This window comes from Electrophorus electricus, chromosome 3 (genome assembly GCF_013358815.1).
Source record: "Electrophorus electricus isolate fEleEle1 chromosome 3, fEleEle1.pri, whole genome shotgun sequence".
In the NCBI taxonomy this organism is placed as follows: Eukaryota; Metazoa; Chordata; class Actinopteri; order Gymnotiformes; family Gymnotidae; genus Electrophorus; species Electrophorus electricus.
In genome coordinates this window covers 14,012,605-14,037,507 of record NC_049537.1, presented here as the reverse complement: position 1 = coordinate 14,037,507, position 24,903 = coordinate 14,012,605, and the positions used below count along the sequence as shown (strand labels likewise).

The 24,903-nt window shown below is 42.2% G+C and overlaps 1 protein-coding gene across 7 annotated transcripts in view; it reads right to left on the bottom strand.

Annotated features, from left to right (window-relative positions):
- Positions 1-7,779, bottom strand: part of cacna2d2a (calcium channel, voltage-dependent, alpha 2/delta subunit 2a) — a 144,656-nt gene extending 136,877 nt beyond the window's left edge. For 4 of the 7 annotated variants that reach the window (XM_027000627.2, XM_027000628.2, XM_027000630.2 and 1 more), the window contains exon 1: positions 7,395-7,778. In XM_027000627.2, the coding sequence (XP_026856428.1) occupies positions 7,395-7,510 (116 nt within the window). In that variant the 5' untranslated portion in view covers positions 7,511-7,778. Of the gene's footprint in view, positions 1-7,394 lie in introns of all 7 variants that reach the window. The other 3 variants (XM_027000624.2, XM_027000625.2, XM_027000626.2) reach the window with 1 other exon arrangement.
- Positions 7,780-24,903: the final 17,124 nt, after the last annotated feature.

Sequence of the window (24,903 nt, the reverse complement as noted above, 5' to 3'; positions counted from 1 at the left end):
TCTAGCAAGACGGATAGATATAACTGTTGCCTGCATGGAGATTGAAAGGATTCTTTTCAGTGATATTATATCAAGTAGAAGAATATACAAGAAGAACACTAAGGGTTCAGTTGAATCAAGAATCCTGAGATGTATCTTAGCAAATATTGTACATTACTGAAGGCTAACCACAGATTATCTGCCCATCAAAAATTTGCAAAACCAATTACAAGATGCACCAGAGGCAGTACAAGAGCATCACTATTATGTAATGGAGAGCACCGTCAAAGTCACTACTGAAGTCAAGACGAAATTAAGCATTATGCTTGATTACAATTTCATTTCATTCCAACTAGAGCTGTATCGATGCTAGATACAATCTGTAAGGAACTCCTTCATATGTAGAAAATTGACTTTTCCAATCATTTTGCTACAACTGGCATGCTAAGTCTAAATGCAGTCTATCGTCCAGAGGCTGTGATTCTAGATGACTTAGTAATGACTTCATTATAGATTTTAACAGGATTTAGGAAAATTCTTAACTCTAGAGACCAGTAAAGTATATTCAGTACTTAGTCAATAAGGGAAGCAAGGAGATGGAGTAGTTTCATATTATTAACAACTATTACATAAACTCAGAATAACACCAATAATTTCTAATCTTGGAATCTCTTGCTCAGGTTTGTCCTATGTGCAATATTACAATCAGTTTTACTGACAGTGGCAAATTCCACATTTACCAGCAATCTACAGAAACGCATTTGCTGGCAGTGGGGTATTTTTCATGTTGAAGGTATCAAACATTGGCAGACAACACAGCAGTATTGCAGTGTTACAGGAACCTTATAACAGCATTATCTAAAACTACTTAATGGTCTGAGATTTGCAACCAAGGCCTGCAGTCTGAAATTAGCCTTATCTACACTATGCAGCCTTAGAATATCCCCAGAGAAAGCCTGTGTGTGTATGTTTGTTTGTTTGTGTGTGTGTGTGTGTGTGTGTGTGTGTGTGTGTGTGTGTGTGTGTGTGTGTGTGTGTGTGTGTGTTTGTGTGTGTGTTTATGCATATGTGCTTGAAAATATGACTCCAACTACAATTTCGTTAACATATAAAATAATAACCCAGCCTAGTTTTTATGTTTTATATGAGCATTTATGTGTGTGTGTATGTGTGTGTGTGTGTGTGTGTGGGGGGGGGGGGGGGGTTATGTGCATGTTACTCATTGCCAATATATGTCTCATCTACACCTCCCCCTGAAAGTTTTTCCTGAAGCCCCCCCCGTTCCTCTCGGTCCATGTCCAGGATTAGAGAGAGCTGGCTGGCAGGGAGCTGTGGTCTAAGCTGTATTTACAGGTGCTGGCAATGGAAACGGCCCGGCGCTGACAGAAGTGCTACCCTAAGCAACCTGAGCACTGGTTAAACGGAGCCCGGCCAGGAGTTAAAAGATCAAACATCTTCAGCTCGGCAGTGTATATCTCTCCATCTACACACGCATGTGCACACCCGCACCCACCCAGACTACTTAACACAACAAGATGCCACGGACGCAGACAGAGGTGGGGGGGAGGGTCTGGGTGATGAATGGTGATGAACGCTGCCTTGGATACACTTAAGCGTCAACACTTTTGACCAACACAAATGCATATACCGTAGGCCTAAAGTGCACAAACCACAGGTTCCTGCCAGAGTGGTCATAAAAAGATTATCTTTGTGATGAGGCATGACCTAGAAAATGACAAGAACAGGCATTTTCAACTAATCTACAGTAAACAGGTTTTATAAAACATGCTATTGTCAGAATGTTGTATAGTGGGCTAAATGTATCTCAGGAGGCAGTCCTGGTAGAAAACCCACAAATATACAGGGAATGAACAAAATAATGGAAACAGCACAGGAAAAAGGCCTTTTAAGTTACTAAACTTCACTAAACCTAGCACAGTGAGCTGCCTGGGTCAGTCCTCTTAGGATGAATGCCAATTAGCAGTCATCTACATCTACAAATATGGTCTAATAATCACACCTTTGATACGTGAATGTTCAAAGCATCATGGAGCTACCAAAAGCAATGCAAGGAAGCCAAGTAGTCCAGCCTAAATTACTGTATTTAATGTGTCTAGGGGTGCAATCTTTTAAAAAGACACCAACATACACACAAAAACAGGCACCAGCAGTGACTACAGTGGAAGCTAATTAACAAGCACATACAAATATTTAATATCATGGTTGATAAAGTCCATACAACTGCAACAATTTCATTTCAACACATGAAATAAAAACAATAACTATGCCCTTGGGACAACCATGAAACTGAATCAACACCTTTGTGAGCCAGTCTCTGTAAAACTGGTACACTGTCAGCATCACAGACCTGGAATTCATAGCACAACTGCCACTCAGAAACCTCAAAGGCACATAAGAGAGTGAGAAGATCACAAAACCTGAGGCCACAAGCTACGGATAGGAAGTAATATGGTCAGATGAGTCATCTTTCACCCCTTTATGATCTGAAATTTGGAGAAAGCAAAAGAGGAGGTCAGACATCTAGTACGACCTCCTCTGTTGTCGGATCTGAACATTACTGAACATTTATGGGAAGTGCAAAGCACATCATTCCTTTCATCCTTCAAGGAACTGGGATCGTTTCTTTTTGAGGAGTACTTCAAGACCTTCAAGACGTTCAAGACCTTTATGACAGTGTTCAAGACAATATGATTGTTCGGAAATCCTTCTCATGTGAATAATATTATTATTCAAGTATTATTGTGTATTTTTTCACACTCTGTGCATTATTACATGTTTAATACAACATCATGTACAGTCGCAGAAAAATATCAGACCAAAGTGCATGGAAACGGAACTCAATAACTACAATTAAAGCAATTACAACAGCAGTAATAATACACAAACACAATTAGACCTCTTCAGCCCAGCCTGGGAACCAGTTCATACTAGCATACTTGGAACTAATCACATGCCCACACACTCCATGCTGTTTCCCCACATTTGGTCAGAGCTCTGTAACCAAAAGAACAGGCAGCTCTGGCGGCCTCCTCCTATCTCCTCCATCGGCGGGTTTGTCGTTTAATGATGGTGCCACAAAAGAAATGTCAGTCTGAAATGTCAGCCTCATTTGAATGACAAGGACGGGGAGATTAGCCGAAGAACAGCTCAGCGGTGAAACAGGAGAGAGGCTTCCAGACAAACGGCATGGGGCCTGACAGTGCCACATTAAGCTGCTGGGATGATCAACAGGTCCCCACCCTAGTTGAAGCTAGCCAATCAGGATCCAGAGGGAAGGGAACTAATAAGGGCAGGGTTAGGGTCTGATTACAGCTTCTGAATGTAACTACAATGTAACAACAACGAAGCCGCAGGCTGCCAATGGCTGTTTTCTCTGCACATCGTCTACTATGAATGATGGGGTATGAAAATGTACCGCTCCACCGGCCTACAGTTAGCAATGGAAGATGGGGTGTTTCCAGAGAGACGTGAGATGTGTAGGGATGTGGGTGTGAAAAAGCGATCGAGTGTGACAACACTGTCGAAACAGGAGTACAGGCCCAGAAACGTCATGGGGAAAGGTAGAGGGGGCCAGTATAGAGGGGGCAGTTTGTTCTGCAGAGCTCTGACCCTAAGCACTAGTGATAGCACCTCTATCCACAAGTTGGGGTGGGGGGCTTACATTCATATGCCTGTTCTTTTGTCTTATACTATATAAATTATTTCAGTATTTTTTTTTTCTTAAATAGATGGCTGACGATTCTCACTATAAAGCTGGGCACCTAATACCTAGTACTGTTAAGTGCATGTATTTGATAATCGGGAGAGTGTGTTAAATTGAGCAATTGTGTGTGTGTGTGTCATACTGTCTTCTTTATTTCCTGAAACCTTCTCTACATTAGTTTAGCTTTTTCTATCTCTCTCTCTCTCTCTCTCTCTCTCTCTCTCTCTCTCTCTCACACACACACACACACACACACACACACACACAAACACACACAAACATAACACAGCAGCACAAGCCTCACTAATCAGCCTGTAAACCCCAGAAAAATTATTTTTGCTGCAAATTAGGCAAAGGAGTAGAATTGTGTAAATGTATAATGCCATGGTATTATGCCAAATGTTTTACAACAAGGAAATCGTGTAATGCTTTTGCAAAGTTTCATGTTTGGATTTCATCTCACTATACCACATACTATAATCAATACTAGAAATATTGTGGTTGTTCTTCAAATTCTACAAAATAATCTTAGGAGACTATCAAAGATTAGGTGTACTATCTAACAATATTCTGTGATGAAATAGAGAATGAGCCCATTCACACACAGAACATCAACACCTAACTGACGGTCTAGAAGGACCCCCCCCCCCCCCTCCAAATCCTGTGATGTTTAGTTTCATCATCTCTTCTTCAGTGTAAACAGTGAGTGGCAGCTTGGAGGCCGGAGGGATTTCAGAGCCACGAAAAGCTTTACAGTAGCAAGGTTTGGATTTCACTTAAGATGTTCTAAAACAAAGGTATGTGCTGAATGCCATTTCTTAGACATGGTTAATAGAGATATGTGTTAAAGTGGGCAAAAGGGTAACGTGGTCAGTGTTGCCTCCATTACAATTGGAGGTCTAAGGTATAGGATAAATGCCAGTGAGTCTATAACCTGGTTATGGGCCTGCAGTATTAGCTACACAGGATGAGCAATGTCCATGACAAACAGTTGAATGTTTACAGTGTAACTGAACAGCATAGTGAATTGCCCATTGAACTGATATAATCATCTTTAATGCACTGCTTTCAAATTGCATCAAATTCAGAACCATGGACAGCAATGTCAATTTATATCACCGTCCTCTCAATCCCAATGTTCTGCTCAACCACACAGTCTGAAGCATGCAGAAGTTACAAAAATCATGTGTTCGTTTCAGATAGCTTAAGCTGTTTCTTCCTATTCTACACCTGGATTCCATGTCTTAGCAGCCTGTTGCAGTACTATCAGTAGACTGATCAACATGACTGATCAAATGGAAACAATATTATGTATAAGCCTTATTGATTAATAAAAGTTTGGAAAAATCCATCATCTTAACATAGCAGACTTCACTGACTCCATAAGTACAAAATATATCTGAAGGTTATTTTCAAGATAAGCAGGCACTGTCCACGGGCAGGGAAGACAAGAAATGGACTCAAATAGACAAGAAATGACTCAAATAGTGTCATCTTCTATTTATTATCTATCCTCCAGTGTTGATTTCCCGGCCTAATGAAATATTTAAATGATGACACATTAAACAGTAACTGCCATGTGCCAACCAAGCCGTTCACTACCAACAAAGCCACAGTGAGAGACCATCCTGGTCCTCACCTTGTCACAGCATGAAATGTTGCACAAATCAGTCTTAAATCTTTTCATGGAGCACATTCCAATCTGACTGACATACCCCTAACCAAACGCACTATCCAAAAGATATCCCCATTTATCTCACAGCCTTCCATGCATTAAAAGCTTTTTTGTTTTTTTTCACAGCATTGACATTTTCAGAACAATGAGCAATCCACACATTTTCATTTTCTATCATTTCCAAATGTGGTAAAGACTAAAAACACAACTTTTTTTTTAGAAACAGTGTGGCTTAGACTGTAACTTATGTAGACTCTTTTACCCAAAGCAACTTACATCTGCAAACGAGTACAGTCTGAGCAAGTGAGGGTTAAGGGCCTTAGTCTAGGGCCCGACAGTGGAAAATTGGTAATGTGGGGTTTAAACCAACAACCTTCTGATTACTAGCCCAGTACCTTAACTGCTGAGCCACCTCTGTATGCAGCCCACCCGGATTTAATTTTCCATGGCAAATCTGATAAATGAACCTAAATGAAAATTCTTGACATATGATCTTTATTTTAGGGGGAGGGCTCCACTAATCAAAGAAATGTATAGCTTGAGCTTGGAATGTTCAGCAAGCAGAAAAATACACAAATGCTTGTTGAGTACTCTTAACAGGTAGATGAACTGATAATCATCACTGGAAACTACTATAAACATAATGATAACGGACTAGGCTATGAACAGTATATTAAAACCTGATGAAAATGATGGAAGCATCTAGAATCTTGGATACTGAACCAGATAAATTTACGGATTTTGAGTTTAGACAAATCGTAAGTTTGTTATGAAATGGTAAACGAAATTGAAGCTATATTATATTATATGTTACTATTGGTAGTAGTTCTTGCTAAAGTGTCTACAACCCCATCTTTCATTGTATCAATCATTATGTAATCGGAATCAAAATTATATCGTTTCGTAAAGTTTTAGATGTTGGCTTAATTCACAGAGGAGTGACATATTTGTGTGGGCTGCACCGCGGCCAGCTTCGCTCCCGAATGAAAACCAACAGTATAGCGGCATGCATCACCGTCGTCTCGGACAAGTCTAACGGTGAAGCCTGTACGGCTCAGGAATTCTCTTTGACCTTTACAGCGTACTCTAGGTAGATTAAACATTAGGGCTTTTACCGGATAAGCGTGCAAAACACTACAAGGAAAAAAATGTGTGTGTGTGTGTGTGTGTGAGTGTGTGTGTGTGTGTGTGTGTGTGTGTGTGTGTGTGTGTGTGTGACAATTTATAAAATTTGCACAATTTCTATACGGGGTAGAGAATAGTCAAAAAACTCAAGTCTATTACTTTAAAAGTGTGGGTTAATCAAAGATACACAGCCAAGGACAATGGTATCATACAGGTCACTCACCCAATCAGTGTATAAACAATAATTTCAAAAAGATTTACTAACAGAAGGACCGTTAAACTTTGAAGTACCCAAGAAACGCACGCCCATTGCCAAAACGCCAACATCGCTGCAGACACGGTTCGGAAAACCCATATTGACCCACTACATTCAAAATATCTCTACGGCACATGTCCGCTTAAACAGTGTGTCTGGCCGCTATAGAAAAAGCCACCTGTATTATTGTATTTCCTTCGGTCAAAAAGTAGGAACACACTAATACGCATAGAGGACTGTTTCACCGTCATCACGAACACGTTTGGTAATGTCAGCAAACCAGGAAGCAAACATAAATATGTCCATGGTGACGCGCTGAATGGAAATATTCGCCTGCTCTATTCACGCTGCTATTAATCAATAATTTAAACGCCCGAGCTTTCCGGTATCAGCAAACACTTGTGCGTCGTCCTTTAAAAGACTCCGCTTGTAAACATAATTATCAACAGTTAAAGAGATGAGCCCTATAAACACACAGCTAAATTATCGTGCAACACCACTCCGGCGCGACGTGCGCATCTTCTCACGGGCTTTCTGAGACGAAAACTGAGTCCAGTGTCCGTTCGATTGAGGGAGCCGCGCGCCACCTGTCCTAATTCAGCGCTCAAGTCTTCTGCTTAGCACTGGATACTTACGTGTAGTGCTGCGGGAAGCGGAGATTAGCCGTTCCAGGCGAGGACACGCTGATGATCAGCATAGTTTGGATGGAGAACATGCAGAAGATACCAGAGGACTGTGCGTGGATCGCCATTTTCCATTAAAAATTCAAGAAATTGGGTTAGATGGAAAAGGGTCGGGTTTGGAGGCTCTCAGATGCGCGCTGTGGGGTTAATGCCTGCTCTTAACACTGTCGACCGACGTCGAAGGTTTCTGAAGATCCGAGGCGCTGTTAAATCTCAATCTGAACCAAACTGGGGATTGGCCGCGCAAGACACGGCGATTCGAAGACACAGATGCGTTGACTCTGCTGCCGCCACTGGTGCTGCTGCGGAGTTTCTCCGGCTTTCGCTCCCTCTCTCAAATAGACCGCACGGAGAAGAGCGAGGCACTCTGATATTCCTACGTGTCAGACGGGGGCGCGCGAATAAGGCGGAACTTCCAATTCCACCAGTCAAACGCGAACCAACGACAAAAAAGGTTTCCATCTAGAAATGTACCGAAACTGGAATATTTTGTTCAATATTCAAAATATTTTGTTCAAACCCTCGGGAGTACTATGTTCAACTCCGGGCGTTAGGCATCACTTACAATCCCCACAGGATGAAAACCGCCCAAATCTATCCAGTAAAACTGTTAGGAGCCTGGGCCACGTTGAAATACACAGTCATACTTAGTAACAAATAAACCTAGTGGAATTACGGTCTTTGTACAAAATGAATAAAAAGGTAAGCTGTTTTACTACTAAAACTGCAAGTTATGTCAGTATTATACCAATATTTTATATAATAATCAAGGGTCATATAAATGTTATGTCAACAAAACAAACCTCTGAAAGACATAATATGAACATCACATGCCTGGGACAATATCTAGATGATACAGCTGGGTCCTGTTATACTGTTGATCTGCGTGTCTTATGTGGGCATTATCTTTTAGCCTGGTCAGTAGAGGACAGATGACACATAGTGTCTTACACAGCAATGTCTCTTAGGTGCCCTTGAGTCCGTATTGATTCTCTTTCTCTCTGTCTCTCTCTGTCTTCCTCTCCTGAAAGGAACTTAAAAATATGGCTGTGTAGCATAGAAGGACATTTGTGTGTGTGTGTGTGTGTGTGTGTGTGTGTGTGTGTGTGTGTGTGTGTGTGTGTAATCATGGCATAATTGATCCTGATTTTTAAGGTTTGCTTTTGAGGCTTGCTGTGCCTGCAATTACACATTCGCCCATTTGAAAGATTTCCTGCTTAAGTTTTCAAACAAAAGGAATGTATAATAATGACTTAAAATACTTGCTGACAGTGGAGAGGGTGCCAAGGACAATTTAGTCCCATAAAATTAAATAAAAAAATTCAAGATATGGTCATGGTGACAATAAATTGAAAATGTGTTTACCATTTTACACTGAACACAGTTCTCTAAGGGTACTTGTCTAAAAGAACTGAAACAGTAATTTGAATACTGAAGTGTCATATCACATATTTGCATAATTACATATGTCAAATTAATTAATTCCCAGTGTAATAACATTTAATTTATTTTCTTATAATAAAAAGGGCAAGTAGATACATTTCAAAGGCAATATGTGGATGGATATTTTCTTGGACAAATATAAATGTATGATAGGATCTGTGTGGTACAATGGGAAGGTTATGATGTATTAAAGTGTCATAACCACTTATAAGTGATTATGGCTTGTCACACCTGGTGACCCAGTATAGTCAAAAATGTTTAGCATTCACTGTTCTCACTGGGTAGACAGGTAAGTGTGTAGTAAATGTACATATCTCTGCAATAGCTGAAATTTGATAGTTGAGTTGACATGGGCAGTACCAGAATGTTAGGTCAGTCAATTCTTGTTTATCCTAATCTAAAAAGTTATTGGGAAGCTAGAAATCACAAATCGTCTTATACTGGCAACCTGAAGAGCAGACACACACACACACACACACACACACACACACACACACACACACACACACACACACACACACACACAACAAAGACATACATCGCGTCGATTAGATTACACTGCCTGAGAGTATGCAGCTTAATCTACCCTTAATTAGAATTCCTGTGAGTTCAGCCAACTCAGACACAGATTAGCCAGTATCACCTGCCCAGTAACTGCTCAAAAGATGACTGCAAATCTTTTAAAGGTTACCATTCACTCACAGATTAAAGAAAGACTATTGAGATGCAAACTGCAAATACAACACAAGCTGTGCATGATCTGAACTTTAACCTTAAGGTACAGCACGTATGAAGGCACTACAGATTTGCGCCACCCGTTTGAAAGTAGGTTCCACACCAATACAGCCTTTGAGCACAAGTTAGCCCTCCTTGCACGTCATCCGAGAAATGCACATCGCTCCCCGTTCATTACTAGCAACTACTCACTCCCTTCATCGTTACAGGTCTCCTGCCAAGGTAAATACAGTCACTGGCACAGTCTACTAAATACAGTCTACTTCCGCTAATGCATCGCCCCACCCGCCCTCGTCCCCCTGTGGAGGTCAGCACAAAGGCCTGCCAAAGTGCGAGTGGTCCAAAAACACCCAGATAAAAAAACATGCTAAAGGATGAGGGTGCTGAAAGTTAGCCATCATTAAACTGTGCTATGGCCTCATCACACTTCAGGATCTAAGTGCATCTTTGTTGTCCTCTTGAAGCAAACTGCTGGGGGCTCTGAGGTTGGGTGAATGCGGTGGGGGTTTACACTGTGAACCATGGGAGAGAGAGAGATGGAAAGGGAGAGACATTAGCTTGCACAAACTTATGTGGAAATTGGTCTTCAGTGCCAAGAGCATCTTAAAAAAAAAGTGCAGAGAGAGACAAAAACAGAAAGACTGAAAACAGGGATGGAGACGAAGAGTCAGTCAGAGAAAAACAATGTATCAAATATATCAACTCAGCGGTAAATGGATGGGTGTGGAGTGCACCAGGGACTGAAACGTTTATAAATGGAGAAGGAAGGGAGGGAGTGTGTGTGGGTGGGTGTATGTATGTGTGCCTGTGCGCACGGAAGAGACAAAGGTAAATGTACAGTGATGAACAATAACAAACCCCACACATCTTTCTTGATGTAAAACTATCACCTGTTATAAAACTATTAAGCTCTCAAGTGGTAGTTGAAATTAACAGTCTAAGCCATGTACTCTGGTGCTTTTTGAATATAATGACAAAACATCTATTACTGTGTCACATAGTTCACATAAACAGACATAATACCAATTAAACATGAATTAATCATCCTAGTAAAGCCCCCTGGACTGAAGTTTTTAATCTCTTCTTTGATCGTGTAGATATTCGACCACCAACTGTTCCTTTATGAAGTTTCTTGGCCTCTTTCCTTTATGATGAATACTGATTAGGCAGTGATAAGCCCTGTCATTTCCTCCAGCAGAAACATCTTTGGCAACACTCACTGACATCAGCATGTTTTCCTATGTGTAGTAAATTGATGTAAAAGCTTTAATTGAAGCAGCCAAGCAGGACTACGTCAGCATGTTGACTTCCGACTCCAACCCCTATTGAGAGCCAAATATATGGGCCCCAGGCCTCCACCACTCAAACCAAGAGGCCATTAGAGGTTAAGTGTAGCAATGATTCTTTTCCCACAACACTAGAACGTCCCTCTCAGGCAGCTTAACTGACCGTGCAGAAGCCAATGGACTATGTTTGGGGATGGTGTAACTCATCCGTTCTCACGGAAGCGAGAAACATAATGAGGAGAAAAGGGGATGGAAGAAGCCAAAAAGAAGTGAATATGGACAGTTTCCAGAATGTGGAGTGGTCCTCTATATGAATGTAGACCATTTGGATAAGTCATGTTCTGCATTAGTGAAGATGGATGTAGCTGACTGAGGGATGGGCCAAGTGTAAAACCACAGGGAAGTGAGAGCTCAACTTGGCCAGGGAGCAGGGCACTAGAGGTGGGTGGGCCTTCATGAGCTACAAATCCTCTTATTGGTCAAACATGCTGACCAAGAAGCATCTGCCAATACATTGGCAAAGGAGGAGCAGGACACACGTGATACTGTTTTAGCTCGGCCTGGCTTAGGTTGAGAGAGAAGCACTCTTGTACTCTCTCTCCCTGTTTCTCTCTCTCTCCATCTCACACATAAACACACAGGCATGCGCACATGCACACACACACACACACACACACACACACACACACACACACACACACACACACACACACACACACACACACACAGACACACACACAAATAATGTGTGGTGCGCATTAGTAGGGCACAAACAGGTATTAATCATACAGTGTTGACCCTGTCTCACATCAAGGAAAAATCCCACACACCCCCACACACTCTTCTCTCAGCTGTCTTTCATTTCCTCCCTTTTCCATGTGTGTACAGCAAACTAAGCACAGGCAGACAGGACAAATCAGCTCTGCTATCCTACAGGCCACTGTAGGTCATCAATCATCATCATTCTGGCTTAACTCCACAGTAAGGACATCAAATATTATCACATTCCCTGCTCAGCGTGTTTGTTAAGGTGCTGTATAGAGTTAATTTAAAATAGTTGTTCTGGAGCCTTAAACACACACACACACGCCCACACACACACACACACACACACACACGCACACACGCACGCACACACACACACCCCACACACACACACACACAAACAAACTACATATGTGTGTGTGTGTGGGAGGGGGCGTTATATATACGTATATATAAATCCAAAGCAGATACCAGGTGAGTAACTGCTGTTTACTTTAGTAGGAGATGTAGAGATATTCAAAATTGTGGTGAAATACACAAAGTTTCCAGAGAAGCAGGAGCACTATTCTTCCAAGTTCCCCCACAGCCCTGAAGCCCTGGACACTGATAGTAGTTTACAGTCTGGAGTTGTGAACAGGTCGAGCTTGTTCACAACTGTAAACAAATAATCATTCCTCCACATGCGTTACTGTCTACCGTATTACTTGCAAGAAAAAGAACAGCTTTACATTGGAGAACCCAAGAGAAGGCTTACTTATTGGTTTCTTGAACACATTCAGACCACCAAAATTAAGGATTTGTTGTTTCCAGTGCCAAGGCATTTTTAATATATTGTATTAATGACATATCTGTTTGCAGAAAGTCAGCTGATGAAGGACCTCTATCTGAAATGTCCCTCTCTCTGCTGGAAGATGTGAATGCATTACAGACAATCCCTACTGTGACCATCACTGAAACCAACACGCTGATATATGAGATGCTTGGCTACAAGATGAACACTTCCAAGGAGCAGTATCCTCTATGGAGAAGGAGATTGGAGGCCAAGACAAAGGCTATCAGGAATATATAAAGGTAAGAGTACCTGAGCTGGTGAAGGTGAAGGTACCTGTCCATACCTGAGGCTGTGGAGACTGCCAAGCAAAGATTAACAGCTCTGGCAGCCTGCCTGAAGAGATACATGTGAGAAGTAGAAGCTAGGAGAATAAACAGGATGTTCTCCTATGGGAATAGCATAAGAACAGACCCACCAAAGATAGATACTGGAAAGGCATATGGAAGAAGGAGGCATCACACAACAACAATGCACAGTGGTTAGAATGCCTGAGAGCTGACCACAGCAACCTCCCTGAACAGGAGCCAGTATCACTGCACCAGTATCATTGCAGCTAAGATGAGTAGGCACATAGATGGCTCAATACATGAGCGGGGGATGGATAATGAATAGGGGGAGGATAACACAGTCACTCAACACCGTAAGACCAGACAAACCCGTGCACCAGGATGGACATGCATCCTGGAATGCTTGAGGCTGTAAAATATCATCGGAAGATAACCCTAGAGGACAACTTCAAGTATGGGATTTACCCATTACTGCATTGGCCTGAACCCCCTCTGTGAGATCACTAAGAATGGCAACAGATACCAGCTACGGTAGGACATACAGCAATGACATTGGAATGTCATTCGGACTGGTGTGTTCCACTGCACTCTTCTGGACAGAGATCTGGGATGTTGTTGCTGGGATCATCTGGAGCCATTCTCGAAGTTTGGGGGTCACAGCCCTTAGTGCTCTGATTACCACAAGAACCACTGTTGCCTTCACCTTCCACATCTTTTCTAGCTTCTTTCTTTTTCTTCTTTCAGCCCTTGGATTTTCCTGAGCTTGTCGTGTTCCTTGTTCCTGATGTTGCTATCACCTGGAATTGCTACATCTATCACTACAGTCCTCATCTGCTGATTGTGCATCACTACTATGTCTGATTGGTTAGCCACTACCATTTTGTTAGTCTGTATCTGGAAGTCCCATGGGATCTTTACTTGGTCATTTTCCACCGCTTTTGGGGATGTATCCCACTTGGAATTTGGAATTCGGAACTTCCAGCCTGTACTCGGCACAGACGTTTCTGTATACTATGCCTGCCAGTTGATTATGGCATGCCATGTATGTTCTGCCTGTTAGCATCTTGCATTATGCTGTTACTTGCTTCACTGCATCTGGGGTCCTGCCTGGTGTGGTAGATCCCAGTCTCTATTGCTCTTGTATTCTGAGTTTGATCCTATGCTGCCATGATTAGTGCCTCTGTGCTGTCCAGCCTTTTCCAGACATTGGTAGCATTTTTTCATATCAGCTTTTTCTACTATTTGTTGTGCAGAGGTTTATCCTTCCATGATGGCTTCTACACCTCCTTATTCCCATCCTCCTCGTGTTTCTGCTATCTGAGGTACTCATTAAGCACTTCAGCACTTGGGGCAAACTTCCTGGAGTATTCCTTTATCTTGGCTGTTTCATCCTGGATAGTGGCTCTGATGCTCACTAGTCCTCAGCCCCCACTCCTTCTGCTTAATGTACAGTCTCAGAGTGCTAGATTTGGGTTGAAAACCTGCATGCATTGTGAGGAGTTTCACTTATCCAGTTTGAATGACATTCCAATGTTGTTGCTGTATATCCTAGTGAGATTGATCAGTAGTCGATGTCTTGTTCATTTCTGGTATACAGCTTCATGTCATCCATGTAGAGGAGATGGATGATGGCTACTCCCTTCCGTTTCCGGTATCCTTAGCCACTCTTGGTCTCAAGAGTGATCTCACTGAGGGGGTTCAAGCCTACGCAGAACAGTAGCAGGGGCAGAGCATCTCTTCAGTTAATCTGGTACTTAAAGGTGACTCATGCTATTCACTTGAAGTTTGCCTCTAGGGCCATCTTCCACTGCTCCATTGAGATCTTGTTGAAGGAGACCTGAATATATTATACATTCTCAGGCATTCCGGGATCCATACTGAACCATAGCTTTTATTGTAGTAAATCCAGGTGGTGTACAGGTTGGTGTCTGGTCTAACAATCTCAAGTGAAAGTTTTATGCTCTGCTCCTCCACAATCTTCAGTCTCAGGTCAGCAGCTTGGTACATCAGCTTCAATCTCAGGTGTTGAGTTTGGTGCATGGATTCATTGGGTCTTGATTCCCAAGTTTGGGATCTGGGGATGATGATAATATCGCCCCTCTAGCCTTGTCAGTTTCTAGTTGTGATAGCAGTTGCCACTTGCAGATGTTGTAACCCTGAGCTACTAGTTGTTTCAGTGTTAGTCTAGAAGTTTGGTTTCGGAGCATCCATAGTTCCCACATCCTCTGCATATACCCTCTTACACTGGGGTTGCTTGTGCAGTAGAATTCCAACAGTTCTCCACTCTTGTACATGAGTGTCTTGTATTTGTTCCAGTAGCCCACTTTTCAACAGCCGTGGTCCTCCAGCATGTGACGCTGACCTTGTTGACCTGGGCGATGTCTGAGAGAGTATGACTCTATTGTTTTGAAAGCAGGTAGCGTTAAGGACCTTGCCTAAGGGACCACACTGGAGACGCCATTGACAAGATTTGACCCCTGACTTCCTGTGCCCCCAACATCCTTTGTATAACTACAAAGGCATGACAGGACAGGATTTCTATGGTAAACATTATCAACTGGTCATGCAGTACAGTTCTACCATAAAATAGTCATTTTTCCAGGCAACAGTGGCACTTTTAAGACGATTGGTGCTGGGGATAAGGTTAGACCTATAATAGGTGTTCAAAACTACAGGCCAGTGCTGCATATAAACCTGTCCTTGTTGTTAAACCTAGAGCCTTGTTGTTTCCATACAGGGAGTCAATCTGTCTTCTGTGGAGACCACTGTCAAAGAACACAGAGAAACGGCAGATCTATTACTTGTTTACGGTTGTGTCCTGTGTTAACCTCCAGACTGTAAACTACTAACAGTGCCCAGGGCTTCAGGGCTGTGGGGGATGCTGGGAGAATAGTGCTCAAATGTCAAAGTAATGATGAGTAAAGCATACTCACACACACACACACACACACACACTTGCATAGAGAGTGAGCACGAGTGAGAGACTGAGAGCCACCTGCAAACACAGTATAGAAAACCACAGTAATTCAGCAATTATTGTCTCATTCACCATAACACATACACACACACACACAAACATACACACACACACACACACACACCTACACAAACACACATAGAGCCATGCACACAAATGCATGCACACACACGCATGCACATGCACATGCAAATGCATACACACACACAGACATACACCACACACACAAAGCAGGCTGGCAAAAGCAGTGTGAGAAGCACCCGGCATAAAAGCCCCCCAAAAAACATGTCAACATACTGTCAAAATAACAAAGAGCAACAACCAACCTCATATCTGAGAGCAGATTCCTGCCTAATCCAAATCCCCGTTATATGAAAAAAAGCGTGCCTTTGAATGAACGCACTTGCCAGATTGTCATTAAGTTACAGAGGAGCTTCCAATGGACAGTTTCACTCCCATTTTTGAAAGCCTGTCACTTCCATAATGCCTGCATTTCCATTTTCTTTGTATGGCTACCACACCCCAGCACTGCAGCAGAGAAAGCCCACTGCTGGATTTACCGATCTGAGTTTTACAGCACCTTTACGTATCATGTACATAATTGCTACGGTCTGAGAAATTGATGCCAGGTCAGACCTTCAGGGTGGATTTTACTGTAAATACCCTGTTATTCAGGGTGGAAAATGCAGTTGTATTTTGCCATGCACAGAGCCTTGCCTTTGACCTGAAAGGACATTAGAGAGTGAGCAGCTAAGAAAACTACATGAGCACATATAAGCAACCATGCAAGCCACAGGGGTTAGCTACTACATATAAAAATCATTATTCATTTTGTTGCATTTAGCTGACACTTTTATCCAAAGCAACTGGATAAAGCAACAACTATTGCTGAAAACAACTTAAGCAATTGAGGGGTAAGGGCCTTGCTCAGGGGCACAAGAGTGGAAATTTGGCAGTGGTGGGGCTTAAACTAGCAACCTTCTGATTACTAGTTGAGCACCTTTACCACTAAGCTACGCCTACCATGGACTGGCCCATGTGCAAACATACACATGTGCATCCTGTTAGCCTATGTGGAAATAGAGTTGCAGTGCTGCTATGCTCTGCTTGGGGCCTAATGACCCCTGTGTAATGGCCCTTTTTGGTCTTCAGGAAACCCTCCTTTGTGTATAAGAGAGAGGAAAGGAAAGAGGGAAGAAAAGGGAAGAGGAGATTAAGGAAATAAGAAGTCAGAAAATGGAGAAAAATTGAGGGAAGAGAATAAAAAGAGAATAAAAGACATCTGAATATGATGACTTCATAGCTCCATCTCAAAATTCATTTAAACAATAGAAAATAGCCATTTTCCCGATACACATTCAACACTCAAAAATGTTTAAGACGAAACAGAGAGGATTTAGTACTCTGCTTGGATTTAGTACACTAGTAATCTGAGTCATTTCACTGTTTTGCCAGACACCAATTCATTTGTCATTTGGTTATATGACCTGAAAAAGACCTAAAACTCATCTACTGCTTGCAAAAAAGTCTCGTTGGGCTTTTATTTCAACAAGCACTTATAATTAATCCAAATGTCCTTCCATTTAGGAAGAGCAGTCTTGTTCAGATAAATGCTATTAAGTGGGTACATCAGCTGAAAGGTGCCATTTAAAACGATCACAGTCCTTTCACAGGAGGAGGACTGCCTAGGTCTAATTGAAGACTGCTGAATTCTTCTGTTCAAAGCAATAAGTGGGTTGTGTGAAAGAACTGCCTGCTTAAATTAAATTTGGGGAGTTCTTTTATATATATATATATATATATATATATATATATATATATATATATATATATATATATATATATATATATATATATATAAATGTATATATATATATGTGTGTGTGTGAGTGTGTGTCCCAGAAATGTTCACAAGTCCCAAAATACAAGTCCAAGTCAAGGCACAAGTCTTTAGGCTTGAGTCCACGTGAAGTCTCAAGTCACTTTAATATACACAAAGCATATATAGCAAGTACAGTGTAAAAATAAATAACTAGATATAATTAATTCCTGTCTCACTCCTCAAGTTGGTGGTCATATCTTTTTCCTCACACACAGGCCTTCTACCAGAGACACTGGGCAATATGTTTTCGCCACAACAGATATAAAACTCCTAAAACAGGGATTCTCCACCAGGGACAAGGGAAGGTTGCAAGAAATTATGAGATTCTTTATGATTGCTTCTGTAATGGCTTTCTGCTTGGGATGACTGGATATATTTTTGTAAATTTTTGTTCTGAGGCACAAGACACTTGAGGCAAAACACTGCTCTGACTGCCTGAGCTGCTGTCACTGGTTACTCTAGATTTTGTTTTGTTAATTTATTCGAAACTGCAGATAAGAATATTAATGTACAGTAACTATGTCAAGCCAGGGTACGCTTAGGGTAAGGAGATAGAAAAGAATTGCAGCTAACGATATAGTTAGCTGGAATGATTGCAAGCGGCTAGCGTAAACTAAACAAACTTCTCTGGGTGTGTTTTTAGATGCCTTAGTTTGATATGGTCGATCCAGTATCTTTAATTTTTCCCACATTCTTTGCACGTCACCCTTCTGTTATATCGAGTGCCCATCTCTGCTGTGTCCATGTGTATTCGTGCATGGATGTGGGCGTGTGTGCGCACATGAGTACGGGTGTGTGTGTGTCCATGTGCATGTGCGTGCGTTCATTGATGTTGGTGTGTCTGTGCATGCTCTGACATATATGTGTGTAAACATGTGTCCACATGGGTACACAAGTATGTATGTATGTATGTGTGTGTGTGTGTGTGTGTGTGTGTGTGTGTGTGTGTGTGTGTGTGTGTGTGTGTGTGTGTGTGTGTGTGTGTGTGTGTGTGTGTGTGTGTGTTAATTGGCTGGAGTGATAGGCCCTTCCAGTTTCCCAGCAGTAACCTGCCTTTCTGTCACTTTAAACAGTGTCTTAATTAGCATTAAAACCATTGATAAGGACTTAATGAGAGAATTAAAAGATAAGGGCTCATACTGCACTCCTACTCTTACACGCACACATACACACACACACACACACACACACACACACACACACACACACACACACACACACACACACACACACACACAAAAGTTAAGGGGTGAAGAACCAAGCAGAGGCACTGTTTGAACAATGCAGAGTATGTAATCAGGCAGGGTAAAACTAAGCCAAACAAAAGTTAAGACAAATACTATGGGCCTGTAGACAGAACAGCCTGGCAGGTTAAAGGGGCAGCTGGTGAAATTGCTCATATAACAGCACAACCCAGAAAGTGATTGATAGGATGTTACACGAATGCATGTGGAAGGTGGAAGTCTGAAAACACTTATGCATCAATAAAAATTCAACTTTAGATTTCATTGCCATTCCTCCATATACTTACTATACACTGGAATGAAACGTTGTTCCTTCTGGTTCATGGTGCAGCGCACAACAACAGCACAGCTACACAGTACCCAGGACAACAAAGTGTGAATTCACAACACAATGGTTTGAGAAGGGACCAGAAAAGGCAGGAAATACAATCAGTACACTATAATATACACACAGGACATTAAGCACAAACGACAGTACAAGTAACACAGGCCAGGCCCCCATGGGCACCCTGCGTACTCTCTCTGGCACTGCATGTGCTGTATATCTTACAAATCCAAACATGCACTAGGAGACACAGACATATATGTTCAGTACAGACCAGCAAACGTCTGTCTAGAGTTGAAAAATTTTGTTCTTATTGTTATCGAACTAAGCTTGAGGTTTTCTCATTTTAAAACCATAGGAGATTTGACAAGGATTGAATACAAGTTTAGCCGATTCAGAATTTTTTCAGGCTCAGTGATGAAGGGAAGGGACTGGAAACACTACCCTGAAACCACATCATTACTGTCAGAACAAATATAAAAAGAATACGAACCTCGGAGCCTATGGGATTTTCAGTAAAAAAAAGAATAACTAATAAAAAAATGAACAAAAACTAACTTTTTTATTTGTACATTCTGTAAACAGTCTACCTCCAAACTTCAGATGTCTTGCTGCACTCTCTGAAAAGTGGATTGTGGAGACCCATGGGAACTGTTTCTGAAAAAAATTCCAATGCTCCTTGGAGTGTAGGGTGATGGGGGGGGGGGGTGCATCTAATTTAGAAACCTTGAACTGGTATGATTAGGCTAAAGCAGGGTAAAATAAAAACATTGACAGCTCCTGAAAAGTTGCCTTGTGTGTGCACTCTGAGACAAAGAGGGAGTGTGTGTGCGTGTGTGTGTGTGTGAGTGAGAGAGAGAGAGAGAGAGAGAGAGAGAGAGAGAGAGAGAGAGAGAATGAGTTATACACTGACTGCAGATGCCTCCTGCTCTCTCACAGGACAGTGTAGCACACATGTTTAGTGAGAATGCCCTGCTCTGCTCTCATTACTCCCACCAATGTGCATACTGGCCTCTGTGTATGGGCTTATTTGTGTGTACTGGCATACTGGCCAGCTTACCCAAACAACTATTTCCCCATTATATCAATTAACCAGAGTTCATTGATATAATTATGAAAGTAAATTCCAAAATGGCCCAGTTATTATTCTCTTGTTCATTGCTGACTGCTGAGAACTCTTGATGAATTATCTGGTAAAGAGTGAAGGTAGCAAGTAAATGTCACAATATTGTCAGTTTACCATCACTATTCATGTAAGAAAAAATCTGTAGGGACTTGTATTAGTTTATAACTATGCACGCAGCCTAAGGAACTCATTAATCGGGCTAAATGGGCATGGCACAGTCACAAAGACCTGTCCATGGTACTGATCACTTCAGGGTGAAAATGTACTCCTAATGTGTGGGGGTATACTAAGATCAGATGTGGTGCTCTGTCTACAGAAGCCGCAGTGCCGATGGATTAAGTGATGGGACTCTGTGGGACAGCTCAATATTCCTGACTGAAGCCTTGTCAGGCAAGGCGCTGCAACTATCCTGACATTAACAAACGAGTCACGGCCTTCAAACACCAAAACAGATGCAAGCTCCACTTGATTAAAAGCAGCACACCACTGCCCCATAGAGACATACAAGTGTAATATCCAGTGAGCAGACCTAGGATCAGACCTAGGATTTCTAAAATGCTACTATGATGACCTTGCCACTGGGAGGGAAAAATCACTTGTCCTCAAGACCCACTTCTGAACACACTCCACCACGCATAACAAAACATCTCTTCTAGTGGAACGCCATCATGTGGAAATCTCCTCCAACATCATACTCAGACACACATCCTGAACAGGAGGCCACAGGTACACTGTGTTCTTCTCTGTGCTTTATGTATGCCCTTGCTGTTGGCCTGTTCTTTAGGAGGGCAGGAAGAGTGTGCTGTTATGGTTTTCATGGCCAGTTTTGCAGTGCTTGTATCAATTAGACTAATTGTGGAAATCAAACTAAGCAAAGACTCAGGCCTAAAATGCTCCTCTCTTTGTTCCCAAGCATGAAGCTTTTTAAACCTGGAAATGTGTCATCTGGCGATATCAATAATTAGTGACATCCACAAACAAAGTACATGCAAGCAAGAATGCCCTCAGACACAAACATATACACCCACCCACTGGAATATATGCATGGCTTTTTGTTTTTGGAAAGAGGTCAGGATCCCTATCTGCTGTAGCTGGAACAAGCTGCCCACCCATCAGTGATCCCGGCCAGCGGCGAACAACTCAGGTTCCTCCCTGTGCTGATATGGCCAGACAGAGAGTGGCATGAGAGGTTATGAGATTATGAGATTATGAGATCAATCCAAGGCAGAATCTCATGATCTGAAGCCTCAGTCTACCCTAAGAACGGAGCATACGAGTGTGTGAATATGAAAATGATCATAATCAATGTCCCAGTCTGTGCTAGCTCATTCAGTCCTATTGATTACTACTGTGACAGGAGTTGAATGCACATCCTTGACACGCAGAATCAGTGACACAGTTTAGAGCTGACCTGCAGTCTCTGTGTGCATGTGTTGGCATCCTATTCATCTGTTCAGTAACTGTTTGACAAAAGATTCCAAGGGGAGAAACACCTGCATCAGAAAATGGCTGTGTGTGGATTATGCAGTGAGACACGACTGTTTAGACGGAGGGAAGAATCCTACTGAGAATCTTGAGAATCCTGAGGAATTACTGCTGAATATTGTCAGCCACACACACACACACACACACTCAAACACAGAAACATTTTAAATCTCTTCTCCAATCCTTAGGAATGGCAGATGGTGACAGAAATGAGAGAATATTTCTATTTCTGTTGCCTACTTATCACATTGACACATACATGCCAGTGCACCTGCTTGCTTTAAGGGACATAAACACAGACGCTCAGAAATAACCCATGAACACATGTAATACACACACAAACCCAAACACATAGAGTGCTTCTTTCTGCCCTTGAGAGTGAATCCATGGGACTAGAGCCACCTCTAGTTCCTTTGCAGTGTGCGTGTGTGTGTGTGTGTGTGTGTGTGTGTGTGTTTTGTGTGTGTGCATTTGAGTCAGCGGCGACAGCAGAATGTTAATCAGTAAATAAGGATGCAATGCTTTCTGAACACATACACACGCACGCGCACAGGATATTAGCAGATAAATCAGAACGTTCTTCCATCCGAGGAGTAGCACAATAGTTATTGATTGACTCACGGCTGTGCTGAAAGTAGTGGAAGGGAGGTCGACTTTTATCAATTAAGGATTGACAGTCAATTCTCTTCCCTTTTTAACTGCTGGACAGATGAGGAATCCTTATGAGAGGTGAGGAATGTTGATGAGAGGCGACATACCGGAAAAACAACAACAGAACGGCTTAAATATACAGTCACTGTATGCTACCTGTACTGTTATCCACTCTGGGGAATAAGGTTTGTGTCTTGATATCATAGCTGCCTGACATATGTATCAATAGTGGCAAGGGCTTGTTTACCATCTTGGGCTTAATCGTTCCCAACCCAGTTCATTTAACACCCTGACACCATGTAACATTACTGTTTTTTAAATGATGCACAAACAACTAAAATACCTAAAGAATCATTAAATTATTAGCTAATTGATCTACTACCTCTTAGACATGGCCTATTAATTATAATTAGGTTAGTTGTGGACACTGAAGTTTCTAAACAAAAATAATTATTTTCATTTTGAAAGATATTTTTTCATATCACTAAAGCTCTTTTTTCCCTCTCTTATATGATTAATCTGAAGAAAACTTTCAACACATTTATTCTTTGCTCCACATGAAACTGGCACAGGACAACCTGCCTCATAGACACTAAGGGGATTGTGTGACGGAGAGGGAAACACTGAGCTATGTAGGCAAATATAACAAAAATCAGTCATGCTGGCATATTTTTGCTCAGATTGTCACTTCTGCTTATAATGGCCTAAAATAAATTCATTCATAAAATAATTCATAAACTGAATGCAAAGGGGCATTTTGACCAGTGTGGGCAGATGCCCAATCACCCATGAGTGGCTGATTGCAGCTATTCTGACAGGAACAAGGAATGAGTTACAGGACTCTTCTGACCCCTTTGAATGTAAAGGGGTTTTAATTACTATAAATGGGAGTCAAATGTGAGGAAACATGACAATGACTACATGCTCCCTCACAGCAGTAATTTACTGCAAGTCTTTGATTTGCAGACATATAATGCACACATGCTGATACCCTATGGTCAAAAACTTAACTGTAGTAGGGTTTTTTTCAACTTCACCAGGTTTACGGTGCTTTGAGCTATAACTACAGACATGCCTTGGCTGGCATTTAGCTACCATGGCAACTGTAATCCCCAGCCTCTAGCCCACTGCCAACTTGTGAGAGACTGAAGCAGCTTCAAGGAGCAGCAGCAACTGCAACATCTTTGGTCAACTTTTAAAACTTGGAGCACTTGTACCTCGGAACCCCGGGATGGTACAACTGGGAGAGTCCCAGCTGAGCCTTGGGTATTCCTGACTGGAGGTCAAGAAAAAGGGAACCTCTTCCCTGAATCTCTCTATCCTGTCAGTGTGTAGTGCAGCACCAAGTCAGTTGCCCATATGGGCATACTGCTCTCTTCCTAGCATGTTGAAGAATTAGAAAAGACTTCAGTGGCTTATGTGAATGTGTGTACCTTTTGCTGGACTTCTGAGAAAAAAGAGAAATCATATATGTTGAGATTAATTTAGACGCTTATGTGACATTTTTCAGCTCAACTACCAGGTTATTAAACAAGTCTGGTAATTGTCTAATGTTTTCTTAGTGTCTCTTTTAAACACTGTGATTTCACTTCAACCTCCTCTCTCCTCTAAGGCATTTGTGTTTCACATTCATCACTGTGGTGTCTCTCAAACTTCCCACTTTCCTCACCTTTGCCTCTCCCTATAAAGAGTGGAAACTCTCCCTATAAAGCATCTCTCCACTCTGCCTCTAAAGGCTCTCTCCTCTCTGTCTCTAAAGGCTCTCCATTCTGCCTCTAAAGGCTCTCTCCTCTGTGCTTCTAAAGGCTCTCTCCACTCTGCCTCTAAAGACTCTCTCCTATCTGCCTCTCTGCCTCCATAGCCTCTCTGCTCTCTGCTACTTTTTGCTCTAATGACCAGATGAATGTCTTTATTGCCCTCCCTCACTGGACTCTCTATCCCCTCTTCTCTACACTGAGCTCTAATAGGCTCTGGGGGCCTGCTCTTTGCATGGGTTACCAGAGAATAAAATTGGCTCTTTACTGCAGCCCCACAGCTCTGGAGGTCCTCTAATCCAGCCGGACCCAAGCCCTGCCCGGAAGGGGGAGTAGGATACGAAGGGAGGGGGCTGTCCTCTGCTCTCTTGCCTCCGTCCTCCCGTGCTCTGCCACCCATCTGATCCCTCCTGCAATTTCATGCCTGCTTTGTGCCCTGGCCACTCCAGAGTTAGCCTCCGGAACCAGTGGAGCGCCCCACGGAGCTCACACTCGCCTGTGGAAGTCTTGAGTGGAATTAGCAAGTGCTTTGTTTTCACATAAAGGCAAACCTAGTCAAATGAAAGGTTGACCAAGGAAACAGCTTAAAGTGCCCTAGTCATATTTGCAAAGAGCTGCTGGAAAGGTTTGGCCTATCTTGCTCTTATTGAGTCCAGTGAAAATCCACAC